We start from the raw sequence: 19,739 nt of genomic DNA on the forward strand, positions 1-19,739 counted from the left end.
ATTCAACCATTACACCCCTAATTCTAAACACGAAAAGTCTCATTTACGACTCAAATTCTCAACATCACACTCTAGAACCATAGCTCTTGGTTCTAGTTTAGTCTACTAAATTCCGGAGTGTTACACTCTCACGACAGGATGAAATGGTGGATAATTTACAAGTTAAAGTACTCAACAACTAACTAATATGTATCACAGATGCAATGTAGCAGTATGTGAACCTATTAGGTATGATGAAGTCAAGAATGATGAAAAATTAGTGAATGCAATGAAGGGAGTTGTTTATGATTGAGAAAAAACATGACTAGGGTGCTTGTTGATCAACCTGAAGACAGAAAAATAATTGGGTTGAAATGGGTTTTTAGAATCAAGCTTAATGTAGATGGTTTAGTTACCAAGAATAAAGCAAGGCTTGTAATCAAGGGATATGCTTAATTTTTTTGTGTGGATTATTTTGATACATTCACACCAGTAGTTAGGCTTGACAAAATCAAGTTACTTCTTGCTCTTGTTGCACAATTTGGATGAAAAGTGTACCAGATAGATGTCAAATCAACATCCTTTGATGGATTTTTTCAAGGAACCCAAGGCTTTGTGGAAAAAGTAAAAGGAAGACAAAGTTCAGGATAAGAAAGGAACTTCATGGACTTAAAAGAGGCACCTAGGGTAGTATGGTCGATAGATGGACATTTATTGGGCTTAGGCTTTGAAAATAGTTAATCACAATCTACTCTTTATGTTAAACATCATGGGAATGATATTTTTATTGTGTCTATATATGTGGATAATGTGTTAGTTATAGGAAGCAATACAAAGCATATCAAGAATTTCAAGCAAGACATGATGCAAGCCTTCAAAATAACTGACCTTGGTCTAATGTCCTATTTTCTTAATATGGAAATCAACCAGGATGAAATTTTCATTTGCCAAAAGAAATGCTAAGGAAATTCTTAAGAAGTTCAACATAAGATTGCAAGGAGATGAGTACTCCTATGGACAAAAAAGAGAAACTAAGCAAGAATTACGGAGCATAGAACGTGAAGGAAAAATACTTCAGAGACTTAGTCGGTAAGTTGTCAGATACATCAAAGGTAACAGTAATTATAGTGTCAAGTTTTTTTTAGATAAAAAACTAGATTTGAAACTTCTTGGGTATTCTAGTAGTGATTGAACAAATAACATGAAGAGCACATCTAGATATTGTTTCAATCCTGGCTCAGGGATGTTTCCGTGGTGCTCAATGCAGCAGCACATTATGGCTCAATCCACCGCAGACATAGAATTAATCGCTGCAACAACAACAGTGAACCCAGCGTCGTGGTTGAGGAAAATATTTATTGATCTGCAAATGAATCAAACAAAGGGAAGTGAAGTATTTGTGGACATTGTTCGATTATTCAAATTTATAAACTAACAAATTGAACTGTGTTCTATTGTCCTAGTAAAAACTGAGAAATTGTTTGATTATTCAAATTTATTTTCTTGCCAATAAATTTACTAGACAACAACTCTTCTAATAAAAAACAAGAATCCATTTTTTCAAGACTAAACTTATCAGTAGATCCTCCAGCAACACATCAGTTGAAAAATGGTAGCAACAGACGGCATAACAAGATCTCAAGCGGCTTTGATGGTGAGATTAAAAAACTAACTTTAGCCTTTGCAAAGGGATACCATAAAAACAAATTATTCACATTGAAAATAAAGAAATTGGCTGGAAAAAACAAATTTTGTGCTTATCAAGTTTGTCCAACTAAAATTCCTCAATAAAACAATGGTAGATCCTGAATATGCAAATGCATTAGCATGATCTCGTCAATAATGGTGATTACAAAGAAAACTATCTGATAAATAAAACGTTGATGTCACACCACATATATCTTTTGGTGACACCACCATAAAAATTTCAAACATCTACCTAACTGGAAAGTATCATACACGAGTAACTGAGGGCAGGAGAGACGTGTTACCATCCTGCAAACACAAACAAAGTGCATCATGTAATTCGAGATAGTAATGCAGATATCTGTAAATAGACAATAACAGATAGGTTGAGATTTTTGAGTGATGATCAAGTAATATAAGTCGAAATTAGCACTCTAATTAGAAATAAGGAAATATCGATAGCAGTATCATCTAAGGTATGGGCAGCAGATAAGTAGTGTGCTTTGTTATCTAGCATTTCCCTATAGTAGCCTAATAGGGGAACTGAATGTCTAAAAAAGGGGTGCTTTTGCCTAAGAAATGAAATTTGCACATTATGGTTGTTGATAAACGTTCTGAAGAAGAAAATTTCTGGAGAAAAATAGATAATACAACTACTTATCGGTTTAACTTAATATACACTCTAGTTTTCCATTTCATGGCAAGGAGTATTTCAAACACTTGAAAGATTGAAATTAGCACTTACAAGATTTCTTGAACTTCCAATTTTCCCCTAGTAACCCCATTGTCCCAAAAAGGAAAAAGAAACTAAATTAGGTACACCTCCAACATTCCCAGGTTCACTGGTGCATCCTAGAAAAACACATCAATATCAACAATATACCACGAAGTGCAGTCTGAGGAAGGTAGACTGTACACAGACACTACTACCTCATGGAGGTCGAAAGTTTGTTTCCGAAAGACTTTCGGCTCAGATGAATCAATTCCAAATGCAAAGAAGAAAATATAGCAAGAAATACCAGAAGGGAGCAACAACACAAGAATAATGCAAAAATGAAACACAATAAACAATAGACTACGATAGAGTACTGAAAACAATAGTAAATAATAATGGACATCAAAACAACTACGGTAATACAACTAGTATGCTGGCAAACATCAATCACCCTAAGCAAAATAACATTACACTACCTACTAACCTTCTACCCGAATACCCTAGAAAAACACATCAAAAAGAATATTCCCTGCTTTTCAAGATCAATGGAACTGACATCTAAACAAAAAAGTTATTTTAGAAGAACTAATTGACAATTAGAGCATCTGATCACCTCCACTAATAAATGCAAGACAAGTAGCCAACTGTATTAGTAGAATCTATAGATCTATGATAGTAGGGGGAAAAAATGGTTGCAGGACAATTGAAAATCTCTGATTCGAAGTGTTGAAGACTGATATCTATCTATCTAACACTATTATAAAAGCATGAATTCCCTATGTGAATTGCTGATAAGACTTTTTTACCCTTTAAAAGTAGATTTTACAGAAAGCAAAATTGTTAACTTTTTTCCTAATATTTAGCACTTTCCTTATTTGAACCATTTAAGAAGTCCTAATATTTAAGATTTTAAAATCATCTAGACTTTTATTATGTAAAACTAAATCCTCTCATTATTTGAACTATGTATAACATAACAATAATTCCTTTCATTTTACTTTTTTCAATATTGAAAATTTTGAAATTAACAAAATTTATTTGTTCTTGTAGGAAATTAGATATGGGTCACCCGTTTGTCTCTTCCCCTAATTATTTATAAAGATAATAACATACATACATACATACATATACATATATATATATATATATAGACACACACATATGTTATTATCTTTAGTATAAATAAAAGGGGGATGAGACAACATCCAACACTGTTAAAAATTATATAAGAGATTTCTATCAGAAGACACCAGCTCTTTTTCCCTTCTCCACAAATAATTCTAAACAAATACACTTATCTATCATCATTGGCACTTCAAAAAAACTCTCAGCACTTGTGAGAAGATCCTATATTGTTGATGGAGCAATCTTTCTCTGTAACTCATTTATGATTTAAAGTGAATCTTTATAGTGTAGCTTGTATTTATAGCATGCGATGACATTATTGACTAGTGAAACAAATACTGATGGATCTTGGGAAACTGTGTTCTTTATTGATTGTTTTTCCTTCAATTCCATTTTTCATTTGCTACTAAAATTAGTAGTACAACAAGTAACAACCCAATAACCAATTGTGGACATTCAATTCCCTTCTCCAACAGTATTCTTTTTCTTTTTAAATTCAAGAAGTACTCTCTGCTAGAAGACTACAATAAGGCCCTTTAAATAAAATAATGTGTATATACTACATTTATGAAACTCAATAATGTTGATTAAAGAGGTATATTGTCTCAGCACAATATTATTATGAGGCAAAACCTTTGAGACAATGAGACAAGATTTGATTTAGAAAATGAATCAAAAATTAACTTAGTTGTTTAGTTAATTGCTAGTACTAACAAAAAAAGAGTAAGAATGTATTATTTTCATTTGATATAATAAGCAACATATATATCCCGATTGCTAGTACTAACGAAAAAAGAGTAAGAATGCATTATTTTCATTTGATATAATAAGTAACATATATATCCCAAGAACTTGCACTTGTTCACAAATTTTTATTTTGAAGCTCAAGCACATTGTATAATGTATTATTTTCATTTGATATAATGATAAGCGACACATATATCCCAAGAACTTGCACTTGTTTACAATTTTTTATTTTGTAGCTCAAGCACATTGTATGTTGTTTTTTTAAGTTTTACATTCATTAATACAGGTATACACGCAAAGAGTGTACCAAAAGACTAGTTTGAATATATAAGATTGTGGTCACTCTTAACACCTTAAACTTTTAATGAGACGATCACACAATTCAATATTAGTATCATAGCAAACATAGGTGAATTCAAATCTCACAACCAGACACTATAAAAAGGATTTTTCATGGGCTTCACTCATAAAGAAAGAATCAAGCCTGCACGTGAGACATAGCATGTCAAGGAAATAATTTAAATAAATAAGGAGACGTTTAGTAGAGTGCATTCCAAAAAAAAAAAAATTAGTTTTGTGTATTACTAGTATCTTGTTTAGTACACTTTTTCAACCTATGCATACACTAGTTATACATTATATAAGGTGTGTATAACTAATACATGAAATTCATGGTATTAGTAAGGCATTAGTAAAACAAAGGGTTGAATGCATGCATTTGCATGGTTAAAGACACAATTGCCCTCAAAAAAATTTCCACATCCTTTCCACCATATATGTGGAGGGTATTTTTGTAGGCATAACTTTTTTAAGAAAATTATGCAATACATATTATTTTTAATACATCAAACCAAAAACTGCACAAGAAATAATCTCAAGGATAACTAATGCAGCATAATAAACACTAGCATTAATAATGTTAGCATTACTAATACACCATATTCAACTCTCTTTTTATCCACCCTTGACCCTACCAAACGACCCCTAAAAGTGTACCCTGTCTAACAACTTTTACATGAGATGGTTGGTTGTTACGACAATGTACTCTAATTCATGTCATTGTACAGCAATCAAGGTTCTCACTCAACTCAGCCCTTAGTCGTTTTCTTTTTTATTAGGGACTCGAAATATTTTGCGACAAGTAATACTGAACACAAGGCACAGTTACAGGAAACCTCACTATCGACTTTGTATTAATCACGAATACAAGTAACACCTAATGCTGACTTGTGTCAAAGCTGCATGTACATCATTAAAATACAGTTAAAAGACAAAGCCACATGGCCACATTCGAATAAGAAAATCACTTGCAAAGTGATGGACAAACAAAAGAATTTATCACTTAGAGAAATACCCGCGGCACTACGAGGAGGAAAAAATGGGTGGATCTTTTGAACAGTGGACAGTTTTGCTATAACTTGCAAAAATCCTCAGGAACTGAAATTTGAGTTGTTGTTGGGATATCAGTCCCTACCCAGTTAAAGTTGCCAATCTAAGTTTGAAGCACATGTATTGTCGGGAAACAATATTAGAGACACAAAAATGATTAATATTTCTGAGTTATTGTTTTAGTTGTTTTAGTCGAACAGAATTGTCTGAGAGGATTAGGATTCTTATTATTTCTGTTTTATAGGACTGTTATTTCTAATTTATAAGGAGTCTTGCTATTGTAAACCTCTATTTCAGAGAGTTGACGTTATTAATAAAATAACTTGGATTTTATCAAGTTCCAGAGATTCGGAACTTTCTCAAACAAGTTCCCAGGTTTGCAATTCCCTAAATAAATTGCAAATTTCAGCAATCATAGGCAAGTCAAGGAACAAGAACAGGGGCTTAGACCTGTCTATTGGACCTGACTTTTCAGTTAATCGTCCAGTGAGTCGATCCAAAACTAGGAATCTTAACAAATTGGTATCAAGGAAAAAACGGTGGAGACAAAGTTGCGAGAAATCTGTTAAAACGAGCCCAAACTCAAAATGAAGAAAAAGGAGCAGCCTCAGAAGCCAGGATGGACGCCAAATTCTAGCAACTACCGCAGCAAATTGAAACCTTAATCCGCATCACGGTACGTCCGAAGGGAGTTGAAGTTGGAGACAATAGCATTGTTTTGGTCCAATGAACCAGCAAGGCAGGTGAACAACTAGAGGTACATTTTGGAGGAAGAAACAACAAGAATAATTTGGTACTAATGACAATAACGGAGGAAGAGGTATTGTTCCCAGATACAGTAAATTAGACTTTCCTATTTATGATGGAAGTGAAGATCCTCTTATTTGGCTTCACCATTGTGAGAAATTCTCCCATAATCAGCATAGAAACAATCAAACAACCTAGAAAAAGTAGGTTTAACTGCTTTTCACATTGTAGGGGAAGTGCAACTGTGGGTTCATCAACTGGTTCAAGATGAACCCAATTTAACATGAGGCGTCTTTAAGGAATATTGTACTCCTCATTTTGGCCCACCAATGAAAAGCAATCCATTAGTTTTCGTTCGGTTCGGTATTTCCATTTTTCGGTATTTATGCCCAGCCTGTGGTTGTCAAATCTGCTCTAGGTGTAATTATGCCCAGCCCTAGTGGTCGTCAAATTTGCTCTAGGTGCTCTTTTTCTGAATGTGGGATTGAGACAATAAATCATCTCTTTCTACATTGTAGAGAGACTGCGAAGTTATGACAGATTTTCATCAATTTAAGAGGCATAAGCTGGACTATGTCAAGGAGCATCAAAGAGGCTCTAGCTTGCTGGAATAGAGATAGGAATCAGTCGGGACACTGGGAGAGATGGAAGATTGTCCCCGCCTACATTTGGTGGACTATATGGATAGAAAGGAACCAGAGATGTTTCGAAAACAAGAGTTGCTCTCTGCAGAAATTGAAGATGAACTAACTAGTCCTTTTCGTTTTTTGGTGTAAACACGAATATCCTCAAGAAAAGAGGATATTCCTAGTATTTAGATTATATATGAATTAGTAGGGACACCTCTGCCTCTGTAATTTTGTTGCAAGTATTACTGGAATACTTTTTTGAGTATTCCTTTTGTTCATAATACAGATTACCTTCTTCAGAAAAAAAATTGAGACTGCAGAGACAGACAGTAATCTGTTCCTGCATTGTAAAGTGACAGCTCAATTGTGGTCACTCTTCTTTAGCCTCACAGGTAACAAGTGGACTATGCCAGTACACAAAGCAAACCTTTTAAGTTGTTGGATTAGGAGAGGGGCTAGCAAGTCGCTGAAGAGATGATGGAGAGCAGTTCCATCGTAAATTTAGTGGACAATATGGAAGGAAAGAAATAGCAGAAGATGGAGTGGACTTTCATCTTAAAATTTCACTTTGGTGTAAACCAGCAAATGTGAAAAATGAAGTTCAATTTGTTTGGGCTGTAGTTTCTCTGTTGATAATCTTTTTGGAGGTCTTTAACATATCCTTAATGCGGATGAATACAATTACCAGTTCTCAAAAAAGTAGAGTATGAAACCATCCTTGTCTAGATCTTATGAAATGAACTCGTATGAAACAAATAGCTCATAAATTGGGAGCGAACTAGGGAGTCCAAGGAAAGAAAGGGCAGTCATTGAAAAAGTAGCAAAAGAATAAAGGGATAGATCCTACATACCTTGAACTAACGGAACTCATCATGGTCTTCATAGTCTTCATCATCCTCGTTGAATATTGCACTATAGAAAACATACGGGCTACCAATCATCTCTTTCAGAGTAAGCCTTCCGTCTTTATCTGCATCAGCCTGAGGAAAAACATGGTAGAATCACTGAACACACTATTTCCCACTCAGTATCCAAGAACAATCAGCGAACAAGAATGAGGTGCATTATGAATCTATTATGTTTTGAAATAGTTCAGTTTTACACACGATAGTGCGATCCACCGATATTAAACTTTTTAAATTTGCTAAAGACTCAATCACATTAAATGGTTTCAGGTTCACTAGTTTGCAAAGGGGAACAACATTGGGAACTTTTTGTGCAATTCCTTTCTATTTTTTTTTGAAATATCTCGATTAAATAGATGCATAAAATTAAAACAAAAAAAGCAGACACTCACACCACTACATTGTAATGTTCACCAATAACAAGAGACAAGTACTTCCCACGAGATTTATTAATGTATACTAAATTGTTTGAATTGTTACTACAATGTAGCATCTCTGTTGACAAGACCTATATGTGAATAGTGTACCTTCCAAGTCATCCAGAAATATATTCTAAAGAAGATAATTTAGACCTAAGAGCAAATAGCTCCTGAAGGCCTGATTAGGCAGAAATAGTTTTTGATGACAGTAATCCTTTCTTGAGAAAAACAAACTTAACATTATTCAACAATGGACTTGTTGAGTGGACCAGGCCAGGACCAACCCGACCCATTAAGTATAAGCCCGTCAATTCCAGAATGGGGACCTGATTACGTAATTTCTTATAGAAAGAAAAAGTCTTGCTTCTTTAATGGGCCTGGTTTGGGCTGAGCTAATTTTTCAAGGGAGGCAAGCGGGCACATCCCACAATCTGTTAAAAAGGCGGTTCGGCCCAATCCGAGATAGGGCCAGTTTGGTTTAATTGTTTTTATTTAGTTACAATTTTGAAACTATATTGAGTTTTTTAAGTTTGTATTTCATACTTCGAAGATAAATATTAAAATATTTGAACAAGCAAATAAGTGAATAACCAAATAAATAAAATAAATACTGGAATTTATATCTGGATATAAATTTGAAAAAAAAAACTCAAAGGTTCAACGTGTCTGAAATTTTATCAAGTATAAATTCGATTTTCAATATATCAAATATAATTTGCAAGTTCGTGTTGAACTTGAAATTAGAACAAGTGTATTCTACCTGAATTTTAAGAAAGAGAGAAAGAGAGAGAGAGAGAGAGAGACTTCAAAGTACAAAAGATGAATGGAAAATGATCAAAGGTTTTTTAAAACAATAAGTATTAACCTCCACATTAATTTGAAGAGAAACCAAAAAGAAACCATTTTTATAATAAAAATGGCACGAACCGGGCTAGTTCCCTTCAAAATAGCAGTATAATAAGCAATTTCCCTCCAAAATACAAGCTATACCACCTATAGCTCCTAACCAAGCAAAAAGCAAATCAAGGGCAGTAGTTTAGTTATAGCTTAAGAAATAAAGATAATGCAAACATGCAAGTACTAGTTGGTAATAGCAAGGAGTAATACGTCAATTCGGCACTCTATTAAATCAGGCATTTCAGTTCAGTAAAAATTACCTGTTGTATGATGTAATCTGCTTGTTGCTTTGCATAGTAACGCTCTGATGGATGAAGCTTTCCAATTATAGGTAGCAATTCAGCTTCTGACAAATATCTGCATAAAATCAAATTTAAAGGTTTGTTGATGAATTTACTCAAAACAATTACTGAAACGGATATCTGGTTTCTTACCCATCCCCATCTTTATCAAGCTCAGCAAACAACTTTCTGGCTGGAGACTCTTGTGAATCCTCAGGATGATGAGAAGTATCATGACTCTCCTCGTCATAGTTTCTTACCAAGTCAAACAGCCCATGAAAGAACTCGTTGAAATTAACCTTACCATCTTTGTCACTATCTCTCTCCCTGAAATTAAAAGGAGAGCAAGAAAAGAAATCAAATTATTATAAACAGTGTTCACCTAGGAATGACTGCTTCTCTACAGTAAATTATCTCTAAAGCATGTTCACTAACAAAACCAAAGATTAGCAAATAAAAAATTGTAAGGCATAAAACAGTTTAAAACTCAAAACTAGTAGAATCTCCAGTAATTTACCAGACCTACATTTTAATGCACATATACCAATGGAACATTTATCTTATAAGCTATACTTATGCTTGATACTGTACAAGTTCTTAAGAAGCATCACGAGCTTGTTCATGGAGAATGTTAAAAGCTTTAGATTATTTGTATAGAATTGTAATTTCTTTAAGCTGGAGCTGCTGAAGTCATTGTTTACAATTCTTTTTGTTTCTTTTTTTTCCTGCATTATCTTCCAAAGCTGAAAGCCGTATTTGCCTTTAGCATCCTTTTATTTTGCTCAAAATGTTGAAGAATCTACTTCGATGATACATGATTAGGTTCACACACCACTAAAAAGATCAAAGTTTTCGGGCATATGGATGAGTTATATAATTCTATGACCTAATTCTATTTCCTTTTCACTCCCTACACTTGAAAGGAAAGAAAGAAGAGAACAAAAAAGTAAGGAAAAATGGAATTGTGTTGTGTCTTTTTATTTTTGGTGTGTTACTTATGGTATAATTAGATAGGCCGGATATGAAAATATTCTCTAATCCCTTTAATTAAGCCTTCAGGATATTGTGGTATTCCTATAATCCCTTTAATTAAGCTTTTAGGAGATTGTGTGTGATATTTTATTATTATCTTTCTTTATTTACATAATCTGTAACAAGTATTTAACTCACATCTACTTGAGAGAATAATCAACAATTTTATTCCCAATATCTCTTCTTCTTTTAATTTCTCATGGTGTGGTGTCAAAGCAGGGCAATCTCACCCAATATTGGGCCCCAAATATAAAAAATTGTCCACGCACCATATGCTAAGCACTGGGCGAGAGGTGGAGTGTTAAAGAATGACAAAAGTCGCACATTCGTGGTTAATGAAATGAGTGAACTCCTTATAAGGCTTGGGCAATCCTCCTCCCTTAGATTTAACTTTTGGGGTGTGAGTAAGACCCCCGCCTCGGAATTCTAACGATAATGGAAGCCTCTATCTTGAAGGGCCGCATGACTTTATCTCTTTGAAGAAGGACGAATTGTTGCTTTCAAGTGTGAACCAGGTCCAGGATGCGGACTAGAGAACTGCTATTTTTTCCAATATAGTTTCCCTGACCTGAGGGCGTCTACTACGACCTAATTTAACATAAATAATAATGTATATATAGAGGATAGAGATGATCGTATAGATCTATTAGGAGCCTTGTAATCTATTATTTTTTTCTGAACTTAATACTTCATGATACACAAATGGTCACTCAACTCAGGGAAGTTCATTTAGAAAGTCACTCAACTCTATTTAATAATCCAAAAGTCACTTAACTCATGGTAGCTAACTTAGAAAGTCACTCAACTTTGTTTTATAACCCAAAAATCACTTAATTATTTGTATTTCACCTGGAAAGTTACCCAGCCAATTTTAATGATTTTTTCATATTTTAAGCTTAATTTTTAAGAAACGATAAGATACTCATTATAACCATTTTATTGACCCGCCCCATTGAATCCAACCCACTAAAATTATATGGTCAAATATATATTTATCCAGTCGCTTTCATCTTAGAGAGTTTCACGAGATAACTCAAATTTCTAATAGTTATTTGCATTAATATCCAAACTTTCTAAACATTTTAAAAACAACAATTTATATAATAAATATAGTTGATAATATATAAACATGAATAATGTCCACATAGATCAGGGAATAGCTCCTTTTAATATCTTATTAATCATCTCCCCTTATCTCTCATCCATAAATAATGAATAAATTTTGGTGGTTAATATTTTCTATCCTTCTCTTATTATAGGATGGAATACTATATCTTCTTCGGTTTTTTCTCAAAGAGCATATTTTGATTTTATTTTAATGGTATGAATGAAGAATAATAATATATTATTTCTTAAAAGTTTAGCTTAAAATAAAATCTCATTTCAAAAAATTTAATGAAAAAATTATTTAATTGGTAGGGTAATATTCTAGGTGAAATATCAATTAGTTGAGTGACTTCTGGGTTATAAAAAAGGTTGAGTAACGTTCTAAGTGAACTACCTTATGTTGAGTGACTTATAGGTTATAAAACAAAGTTGAGTAACTTTCTAAGTGAGCTACCATAAGTTAACTACCCTAAGTTGAGTGACCACCTCAAATTTATCTCTTTTATTTTCCTCAAAATGTTGAAGAATCCACTTCGATGATACACGATTAGGTTCACAAACAATTTAAAAGATCTAAATTTTCTGGCATGCGGATGAGTTTATATATTCTATGGCTTAATTAGCCCTTTGACTTCGTGAACGGAAAGGAAAGAAAGACGGTGAAAAGGACAGAGAACAAAAAGGAGAAATAAAAAGTTAAACGGAAAAATGGAATTGTATTTTATCTTTTTATTTTTTGGGTAAAGAACAGTGTGTAGAGGATTCATAACATCTTGTAGATCTATAAGGAGCCTTGTAATATGTTATTTTTCTTAGTTTAATACTTACTGAGTTTTTTATCTTGAGAAAATGGATCTTGGGCCTAACTCAACACCAAAAGCTAGTTGAAGAGGTGAGAATTATCCCATCTCTTAGCTCATGTGGCAGACTCAACACCCACCACCCCTGTAAAGATCTAAAAGGTCATTTTTGAAATTTCCCGTAAAATTATCGTTTTAGCACTCCCAATGTTGACCCCGAGTCATTTTTGATTGGTTTGTGAAATCAGTTTCGAGTTTTGAGTAAAAAGTGGTGAATTATGAAAAAAATTGAATTTGAAAAGTTAAAGTTGGTAAAAGCAAAGTTGGTTTTGGTGTCTTTTGGAGTTTTGAGTATCAAAATAGAATTTCTTTGATTCCTTCAATTCCGGAATGTGAAAATTGGTCTAAGAGAGTAGTTGGTTTTGGAGACATTTTGTGGATTTGAGGTTGTAAGTTGGATATTGTTGAGATTTAGCCATTGGGTTGACTTTTTGGTCAATATTTGGGGTGTGGATGCTCGAATCGAATTTCGGACAATTCCTTTGATTGATGGTGATGATTTTAGGCCTAAGAGGTCTTGGCTGAATTTTCAGAGGTCATCAACTTGATTTAGCCTTTTTAGGCGTTAGTTGGTTCTTTGTGACTTTCACGAGTTTTGGGTCTAGGAAACCTTGGTCTCATATTTTGATGGTTTCATCGAGTCTGAAACATTAAGTTTACCGGATTTCGAACAAATCCCGAGGGTCCTTCCGAAGAGTTGAGAGTTGGTTGATTTTATGATGTCTTGTGTGCTTTGCTTTAGCAAGGGACACCTCGCTCTAGCGAGCATCACTTCAACGAAGCTAGTGTCACGTTCCCAAGCGATTGTCGCATTCGTAACCTTCGCTATTTGTAACCTTCGCATTAGCGAAGGTTAGCTCGCAAAAGTGAAGGCCCACCAACTTTTCGGGGTTTGCTTTTGCGAACCAAGGTCGCGATTGTGATAATTGCATGGCGACCCTGAGTTCACAAGAGCGCAACTTCAGAGATGATTTTTTTTGGAATTTCAACTTTACCCCATTTTGAGTTTTGGAAAACCTTGGAAGAGATTTTAAAGAGATCTTTCGTAGCAAATCATTTGGGTAAGTCTTTGTGACCCTAAAACTTCAATTCTCTATGATCATTTGTGGATTTTAACATCAAAAAAATGAAAATATTGAATGGCAAAGTGAAGGTTTTCATGAACTTGAGTTCTCAAGTAAAAATGGAGAGATTTTAAAGTAGATTCTAATCCGTTTTTGAAATGATTTTCACCAATGAGTTCCAAATATCTTGGGTAATGTATTCAAGTAATGATTTTCGAATTCAAACATCTATTTCAAAATTGGGTTTTTGAGTTGTTTTGACCCATTTTTCAAAGTGTATGATATGAGTGTTGTCATTTTTGAAATGTATTGTGATTACTTGTTGGATTAGATTATATGGCTTTGGATATCGTTCGGAAAGGAAAAGCTCAAGTCACGGATTGACTTCTGATTGAATTAAGGCAAGTGAAGTTTTGAACCTTATTGGAACTTGTGAAATCTTGAACTCTCTTTCTTGTATGTGTTGGGGAGTAATGGGAATGAGGTGATGGCTTAATTTCTCAAATTGGTTCACCTTAATGATAAAGACGGAGTTAATTAAAAAGGCAATGCGTTGCTAATGGCTGATTGTGCATTGTGAATTCCTTGAGTGTTGATATTGATTCGGTGATTGACGTGATACTTTGATAGTATTGTTGTGGATGAGAATTGTTTGTGATTGTTACCTTTTCATTATATTGTGAACAATCCTATTCGCATTGGTTCTAAAACACAAAGAGGAGATATATTGCATTAATGCAAATGTCATTGTCGGTGAGTGTGATTGATGTCCAGGTCATTGTCGGCGAGTGTTATTGATGTCAAGGTCATTGCCAACAAGTGCTATTGATACCGAGGTCTTTGCTATAAAGTGCTATTGATGTTGAGATCTTCGCCAGCGAGTGTTATTGATGTTGAGTTCATTGTCAATGCATGTTATTGATGTTGAGGTCTTTGTTGGCAAGTGTTATTGTTGTGGAGGTCTTTATCAGCGAATATTGTAATGTCGAGGTCATTGTCGACGAGTACCTGGACTGTGGGTGTTCTGCATGAGTCTCGATTGATATTTGACGATCGAGATACTTGTGATTGATGAACTACAATTGTTAAACTATGCTATGAAACCTTGAGAAATGTACTTTGTGAATTGTTAGGTTGGGGTGATTTATATGGAGGTTGTAGTCTTGGCGTTTCGATTGGGATGAAAAGAGTTCTCATTTTCTAGCTAGTTGTACCTTGTTTTAGTAGGTTACTTGTTAAGTACCGTGTCCTTCGTACTCAATACTTGCTTCTACACTTCTTTAGGTTCCGAGCCTAGACCACTGTGATCATTCTTCTTCATCTTTATCCAAGGATTTCAGAGGAAACATTGAGAGGTAGCTTTTTGTCATCCTAGAGGCCCTCTTGTTCCTTATTTTAAGCTTTCTTCTATTCAAGAAACAAAGACATTGAACTTGTATTTATCTTTCAATTCTATATTTATACATTAGTTGCTTGCACACATGACAACAAGATTTAAAAGGTGTTAATGAAATTGGCTAAGTTTTCCGCACTTGTGCTATTGTTGACTTGCTTTCTGCATTTTCTTTCGTATTAGTGAGTTTTTAGGTTGACTTGTCTTGGTGGGATTAGACGAGTGTTATCACGTCCATCTTTTAGTCATGACAACCCCGCGCGCCCATTCGTGCCAACTGGAAGCGTGAACAATATAAATAGGGGCCCACATCGGTGAAACAAAGAATTGAGAAATGCCTAGCTCTGATACATGTGAAGTGGAAGAGAAAATAAGAGAGAACTGTATTGATAATCCCTCAGCTATTGGGGCTTAAATAACTATGCTTGCATGTCCTAAAAAGTAAAGGAAATGAATACCTAATCAAAAAAGGAGTAAATTAAAGTACCTATTTAATTACACATATTTTAGAATATTTACAAGGATTTTAACAGAGACCTCCCACATATCCTTAATGTTGAGGAATACAACAATACCAGTTCTCAAAAAGAAAGTATAAGGAGAAACGGAATGAGGGCAGCTATCAAGCATTTCGTGGTGCGGGAACAGGATTCTCTTTATAACATGTGAACTGTATGATAGATTTAAATATAACGACATTTGAAGGTTATCCTGATTGAGGCACAAAGTTGTTTGCTTAGGTTATCACCTCACTATACTCATAACACTCAAAAGTGGAATGAGGAGAAAAATTCAATTTCCACGCAGATTTGCTGAAGCACGATAATAACCATTGGTGCCATGTTACCAAAAGGTTATGGGTTTAAGCCGTGGGAAAAGAATTTCTACAAAAATGCAAGCTAAGGTTGTGTACAATAAACAAACTGTGGTTTAGCCCTTCTCTAGACCACATGCAGGTTAGAGCACTGGACTGCCCTCTTCTTTTCCCAGATTCAATGAGCTGCAAAAAAGTGAATACCAGAGAGGTAACACAGCGAAGATTAAATAATTATCGGAGGTAACAAGGATCCAACTTCTAGACCTCCAAAAAGGACAGTAAAAGTTAGTAAAATAAGCTTAAAGATAGTAGAATCAGGTTTAGGTAGAGATTATATCAACCCAAAAGTATGATGAAGGAGCTTAGACCACCATAGCAACAAAGAGAAATCGGATATGCTGGAGGGAAAAATAAAGAAGTTATTCAAAGGAAACTCAAACATAAGAAATGTATTGCAGACAGACCCTAGCAGCGATGCAGTTAAAAGAGGGGGATAAGTAGGCAAACTTCTTGCGGGTGACAAGAAATGTTCCACAAGAAGGTCTATTGTCAAAATACTGGAAGGAGGCAGAGCCCCAGAAACTTATCTCTGAGAGAGCTTGAGTGTCTCTTTTATTGCTCTGAATCAGGAAGGAAGAATCTGCTGATCTCAAGGGTTTGACTAAGGCTTATATAATATGACCAACTCCTGGTACAGAAGGAATTCACCGTGGCTTTTTTTCTAGCAGTGTCATACATGCGACTCTTTTCCCAAGACATGGATCCTAGAGAAGAGCTTGAATAAAATAATTGAACTTAAAATATTTTCTGGAGAAAAACATTTTCCTGGAAAGACAGATTAGCTATCCCGACATACCAGCATTCTAATACCACCAGGAACAGGATACAGAAAATTAGGTCACTTGTGATCTAAAGACGACTATTCCTAATATCAAACTGGTCAGATCAGTTGAAAAGAACCATATAAAATGCCTTGTTTCACGTATTTCTTTTCTTTTACAAGGTCAAGTTTTATTAATGAAGTACCAAGATGGTACCGAAAAGTAAAAACCAATAGCACAAGAAACATCAACACATCAAGTAATTCCTCCTACCAAGATTAAGAGATACATGTACTGATCCAGCTATCTAACCTACTGCTAGAGTTCTGAATTCTAGAAACCTGCATCCTTTTTCCTTCAAAGCAAGCCTTATTTCTTTCCAGCCATATAGTCCAAAAAATGCATCTGGGAATGGTTCTCCAAATCTGTTTCAGGTTTCTACACATGCTTTGACTTTTCCAGCAATCCGTTATGTTCTTAATCTTCAAGGGCATAAGAAACACCAGTTACATTAAAAGCAAATCCCAGCAGTCTCAGGAAATTTTGCAATGCAAAAACAGATATTCCGCTGTTTCCTGGTCTTCTTCACATAAATAGCATCTATTACTTCAAGTGAAACTCCTCTTCTATAAATTATTTTATGTCAAACAGGCCTCCCAAGTGACAATCCATCAAAGGGAGGGAGCTTTACTGGGAGCTTTAGACTTCCAGATGATCTTCCAAGTCAAGTAGATGTTCCCTGACCATTCCGCTGTAACAACAGTTTGTTGTCACTAACAGAGAACATTTTTCCTTGCTATTTACCCAAATCAGTGCATCCTTCTTGTTTTAATCAATTTGAATAGGATCCAATTGTTGAGTAAGTTGACAGAAAGTTTCCAGTTCTCAATCATTTAGTCTGAATTCTAGTTCCAGCCAGAGATGGAATGAAACTCGGAAACATATCCATCCTTAAGCACAGAACATCTGATCAAGTCTGGATACCTGCTTCCCATATTAGAAATCTGTCCAAAATTTAATCATGCATCCTTTACCCACCTCTAATCTAATATACTGTAAAAACTCATCGCACATCCCATCAATGTCTTCCGAAATATGCCCTGTTGTTCTCGATTGTGGAGGGTATTGTTTCCAACAATAATTCTTACCATAAACAGCATTTATTAGCATAGCTTTTCCCAGATTTCATCACCTCGCCTATTATATCTTCCCAGCCACTCAAGTAATAAACTCTTGTTATGTAATTTCAAATTTCTTACTCCCGAACCTCCCTCTTTCTTTTCATTTGTAACCCTTGTTTCACTTGATATGACTTCTTCTAAAGGTTCCTACATATTGTTCTGATTAAACTTCCGAGCCAGCAAGAAAAATCATGACACCCAAAAAATAGAGCAAATGAAAAGAAGATTTGATAGTAGGTACAACAAATAGCAATTGGCACATTAACAACATGTAAAAGAAGACCTTTATAGTGAAGAAAAAAAATCAAAAAAATGAATAAAGCTCTTATTTTAAAAAAAAGCTACTGAACCTTATTTCCTCCTTGCAGAGCCAGTGAAGTAGTTTTGGGTTGGTCGTATCGGCGGGATGTAGAAAGCTAAGAAATGACAATAAAGAAAGAAGTTATTGGAATGATCAAATGAGGCTCACGGAAGTATTAAGCAAAGGAGGTTAGGTTTTCCTAGCCTAGCAATAACTTACTCATTGAACTCAGTAATGTTTAGAAGCCCATCTCCATCTATATCTGACGCATTAAAGTGATCTTCTTTCCACCAGCCCATATCATATCCAAAAGAAGTATTATCTGTTGCACCATAACCACATAAAAATTTGATACAGTGATTGCGGTGAGTTACTAAATCAATGGGAAGAAACAAAACCTGAATTCCGAACCCAATTAGGAGGCTCATACTCATGGAAAGAGACAAAACCATCATGATTTTTGTCATGAACTTCCATATCTCTTTGAGTCCTATGCAACACTTCCTTCCGGGTCTGCTCCAGATTCCAATGAGTCAACTCATGGTCAGTGACAAAACCATCAGATGGGTTGACATCAATCTTGGGAAACAATGATACAAGTCTATCAGTTACATTGAACTTGTGTTCATCATTGAGATAATCTTCAGCATCCATAAAGTCTTCCCATTCAGGCTGAGATTCTTGACCAGGAGCAGGTTCATGTATTAATTCATGATGATGGGTGTCAATATACTGCTTCTCCCATTCCTTATCCTCACGTTGGCGTTCAATTTGAGCAACTAAAGGGTCAAAGGGAATATGTTCATAGTGGGTAGAATGTGAGTCAAAAGTGAAGTTGGAGCGCAATTTAAGTCGGCGATGACGCTTAGGTTTGTTGGAAGGAGAAGGACAGTGAGAGATGAGGAATAGAAGGAGCACAGCAGCTGTGATGTAGATAATCACTAAAGCTTTCCCCATTTCCTCATCTAAATATCAACCAGCAAAGGGAACCAGATCGATCTTCTTCGCCTACAAATAGTTGACAAATTGGACTCAGATTGGGACGATTGTATTAGGTATGATACAAGATCTAAAATAGGGAGGAGGTGGCACATTCTTCACACCAATCAACTCCTGCCATGTCAAAACACTCTCCCCTCTTCCTCTTATATTACAAAAAATGAGTATGACGTCTATTAAGGCTTCAAAGTTTTCTTTAAAAAAGGGAAAAGTCTTGCATACCCAAAAAAATTTATCATTTAAAATCGAAAATGACTCATATAAATAAATGGCTTAATGGAAATGAAAAAAAAAATTAATCCAATGTTTTTTTATTTTTTCTAAAAAATATAATCCCATATGAGTAAATTTAATCTTCGTCAAACATATTTTTTGGACTTTTTTTTTTCAATGACTAATTTAGAATTATTATTTTGATAATCAAATTTATTTATGTTTTACTAATATTCTTGTAAAACTTATTGTAGATAACCAAATTTTTCTTCGAGTACAAAAATCAAATTACACTATAGACAAAAAAAATAGTTTGAATTTTTTTCTTTAAACTAAGGAATAATAGAAAAAATAAGAATAAGAAACTCTAATAATTATAATAAAAGAAGTCAAAAAATAATTTATATATGAAAAAAATTAAAATATATCTTG

At 34.5% G+C, this 19,739-nt stretch overlaps 1 protein-coding gene across 5 annotated transcripts; it reads right to left on the reverse strand.

The window, feature by feature from the left end:
• Nucleotides 1–1,034: 1,034 nt before the first annotated feature.
• On the reverse strand, nt 1,035–19,228 carry LOC107011304 (calumenin-B). Of its 5 annotated transcripts, none has more exons than XM_027914494.1 (8): nt 18,494–19,228; nt 18,315–18,417; nt 18,145–18,210; nt 9,673–9,846; nt 9,499–9,595; nt 7,869–7,997; nt 7,731–7,734; nt 1,035–1,342 (listed from the first exon to the last, which is right to left on the reverse strand). In XM_027914494.1, the coding sequence occupies exons 1-6, from the start codon at nt 19,050–19,052 to the stop codon at nt 7,875–7,877; spliced, it is 1,122 nt and encodes a 373-aa protein (XP_027770295.1). In that variant the 5' UTR covers nt 19,053–19,228; the 3' UTR covers nt 1,035–1,342; nt 7,731–7,734; nt 7,869–7,874. The 5 variants fall into 5 exon arrangements, 4 of the variants coding, with proteins under 4 accessions (XP_027770295.1, XP_015066221.1, XP_015066222.1 ...); XR_001455860.2 differs by lacking the exon at nt 7,731–7,734 and adding an exon at nt 1,919–1,974 and having other exon boundaries at nt 1,039–1,342; nt 18,494–19,227; XM_015210735.2 differs by lacking the exon at nt 7,731–7,734 and adding an exon at nt 1,939–1,974 and having other exon boundaries at nt 1,039–1,342.
• Nucleotides 19,229–19,739: the final 511 nt, after the last annotated feature.

Source organism: Solanum pennellii, chromosome 2 (assembly GCF_001406875.1).
Source record: "Solanum pennellii chromosome 2, SPENNV200".
In the NCBI taxonomy this organism is placed as follows: domain Eukaryota; kingdom Viridiplantae; phylum Streptophyta; class Magnoliopsida; order Solanales; family Solanaceae; genus Solanum; species Solanum pennellii.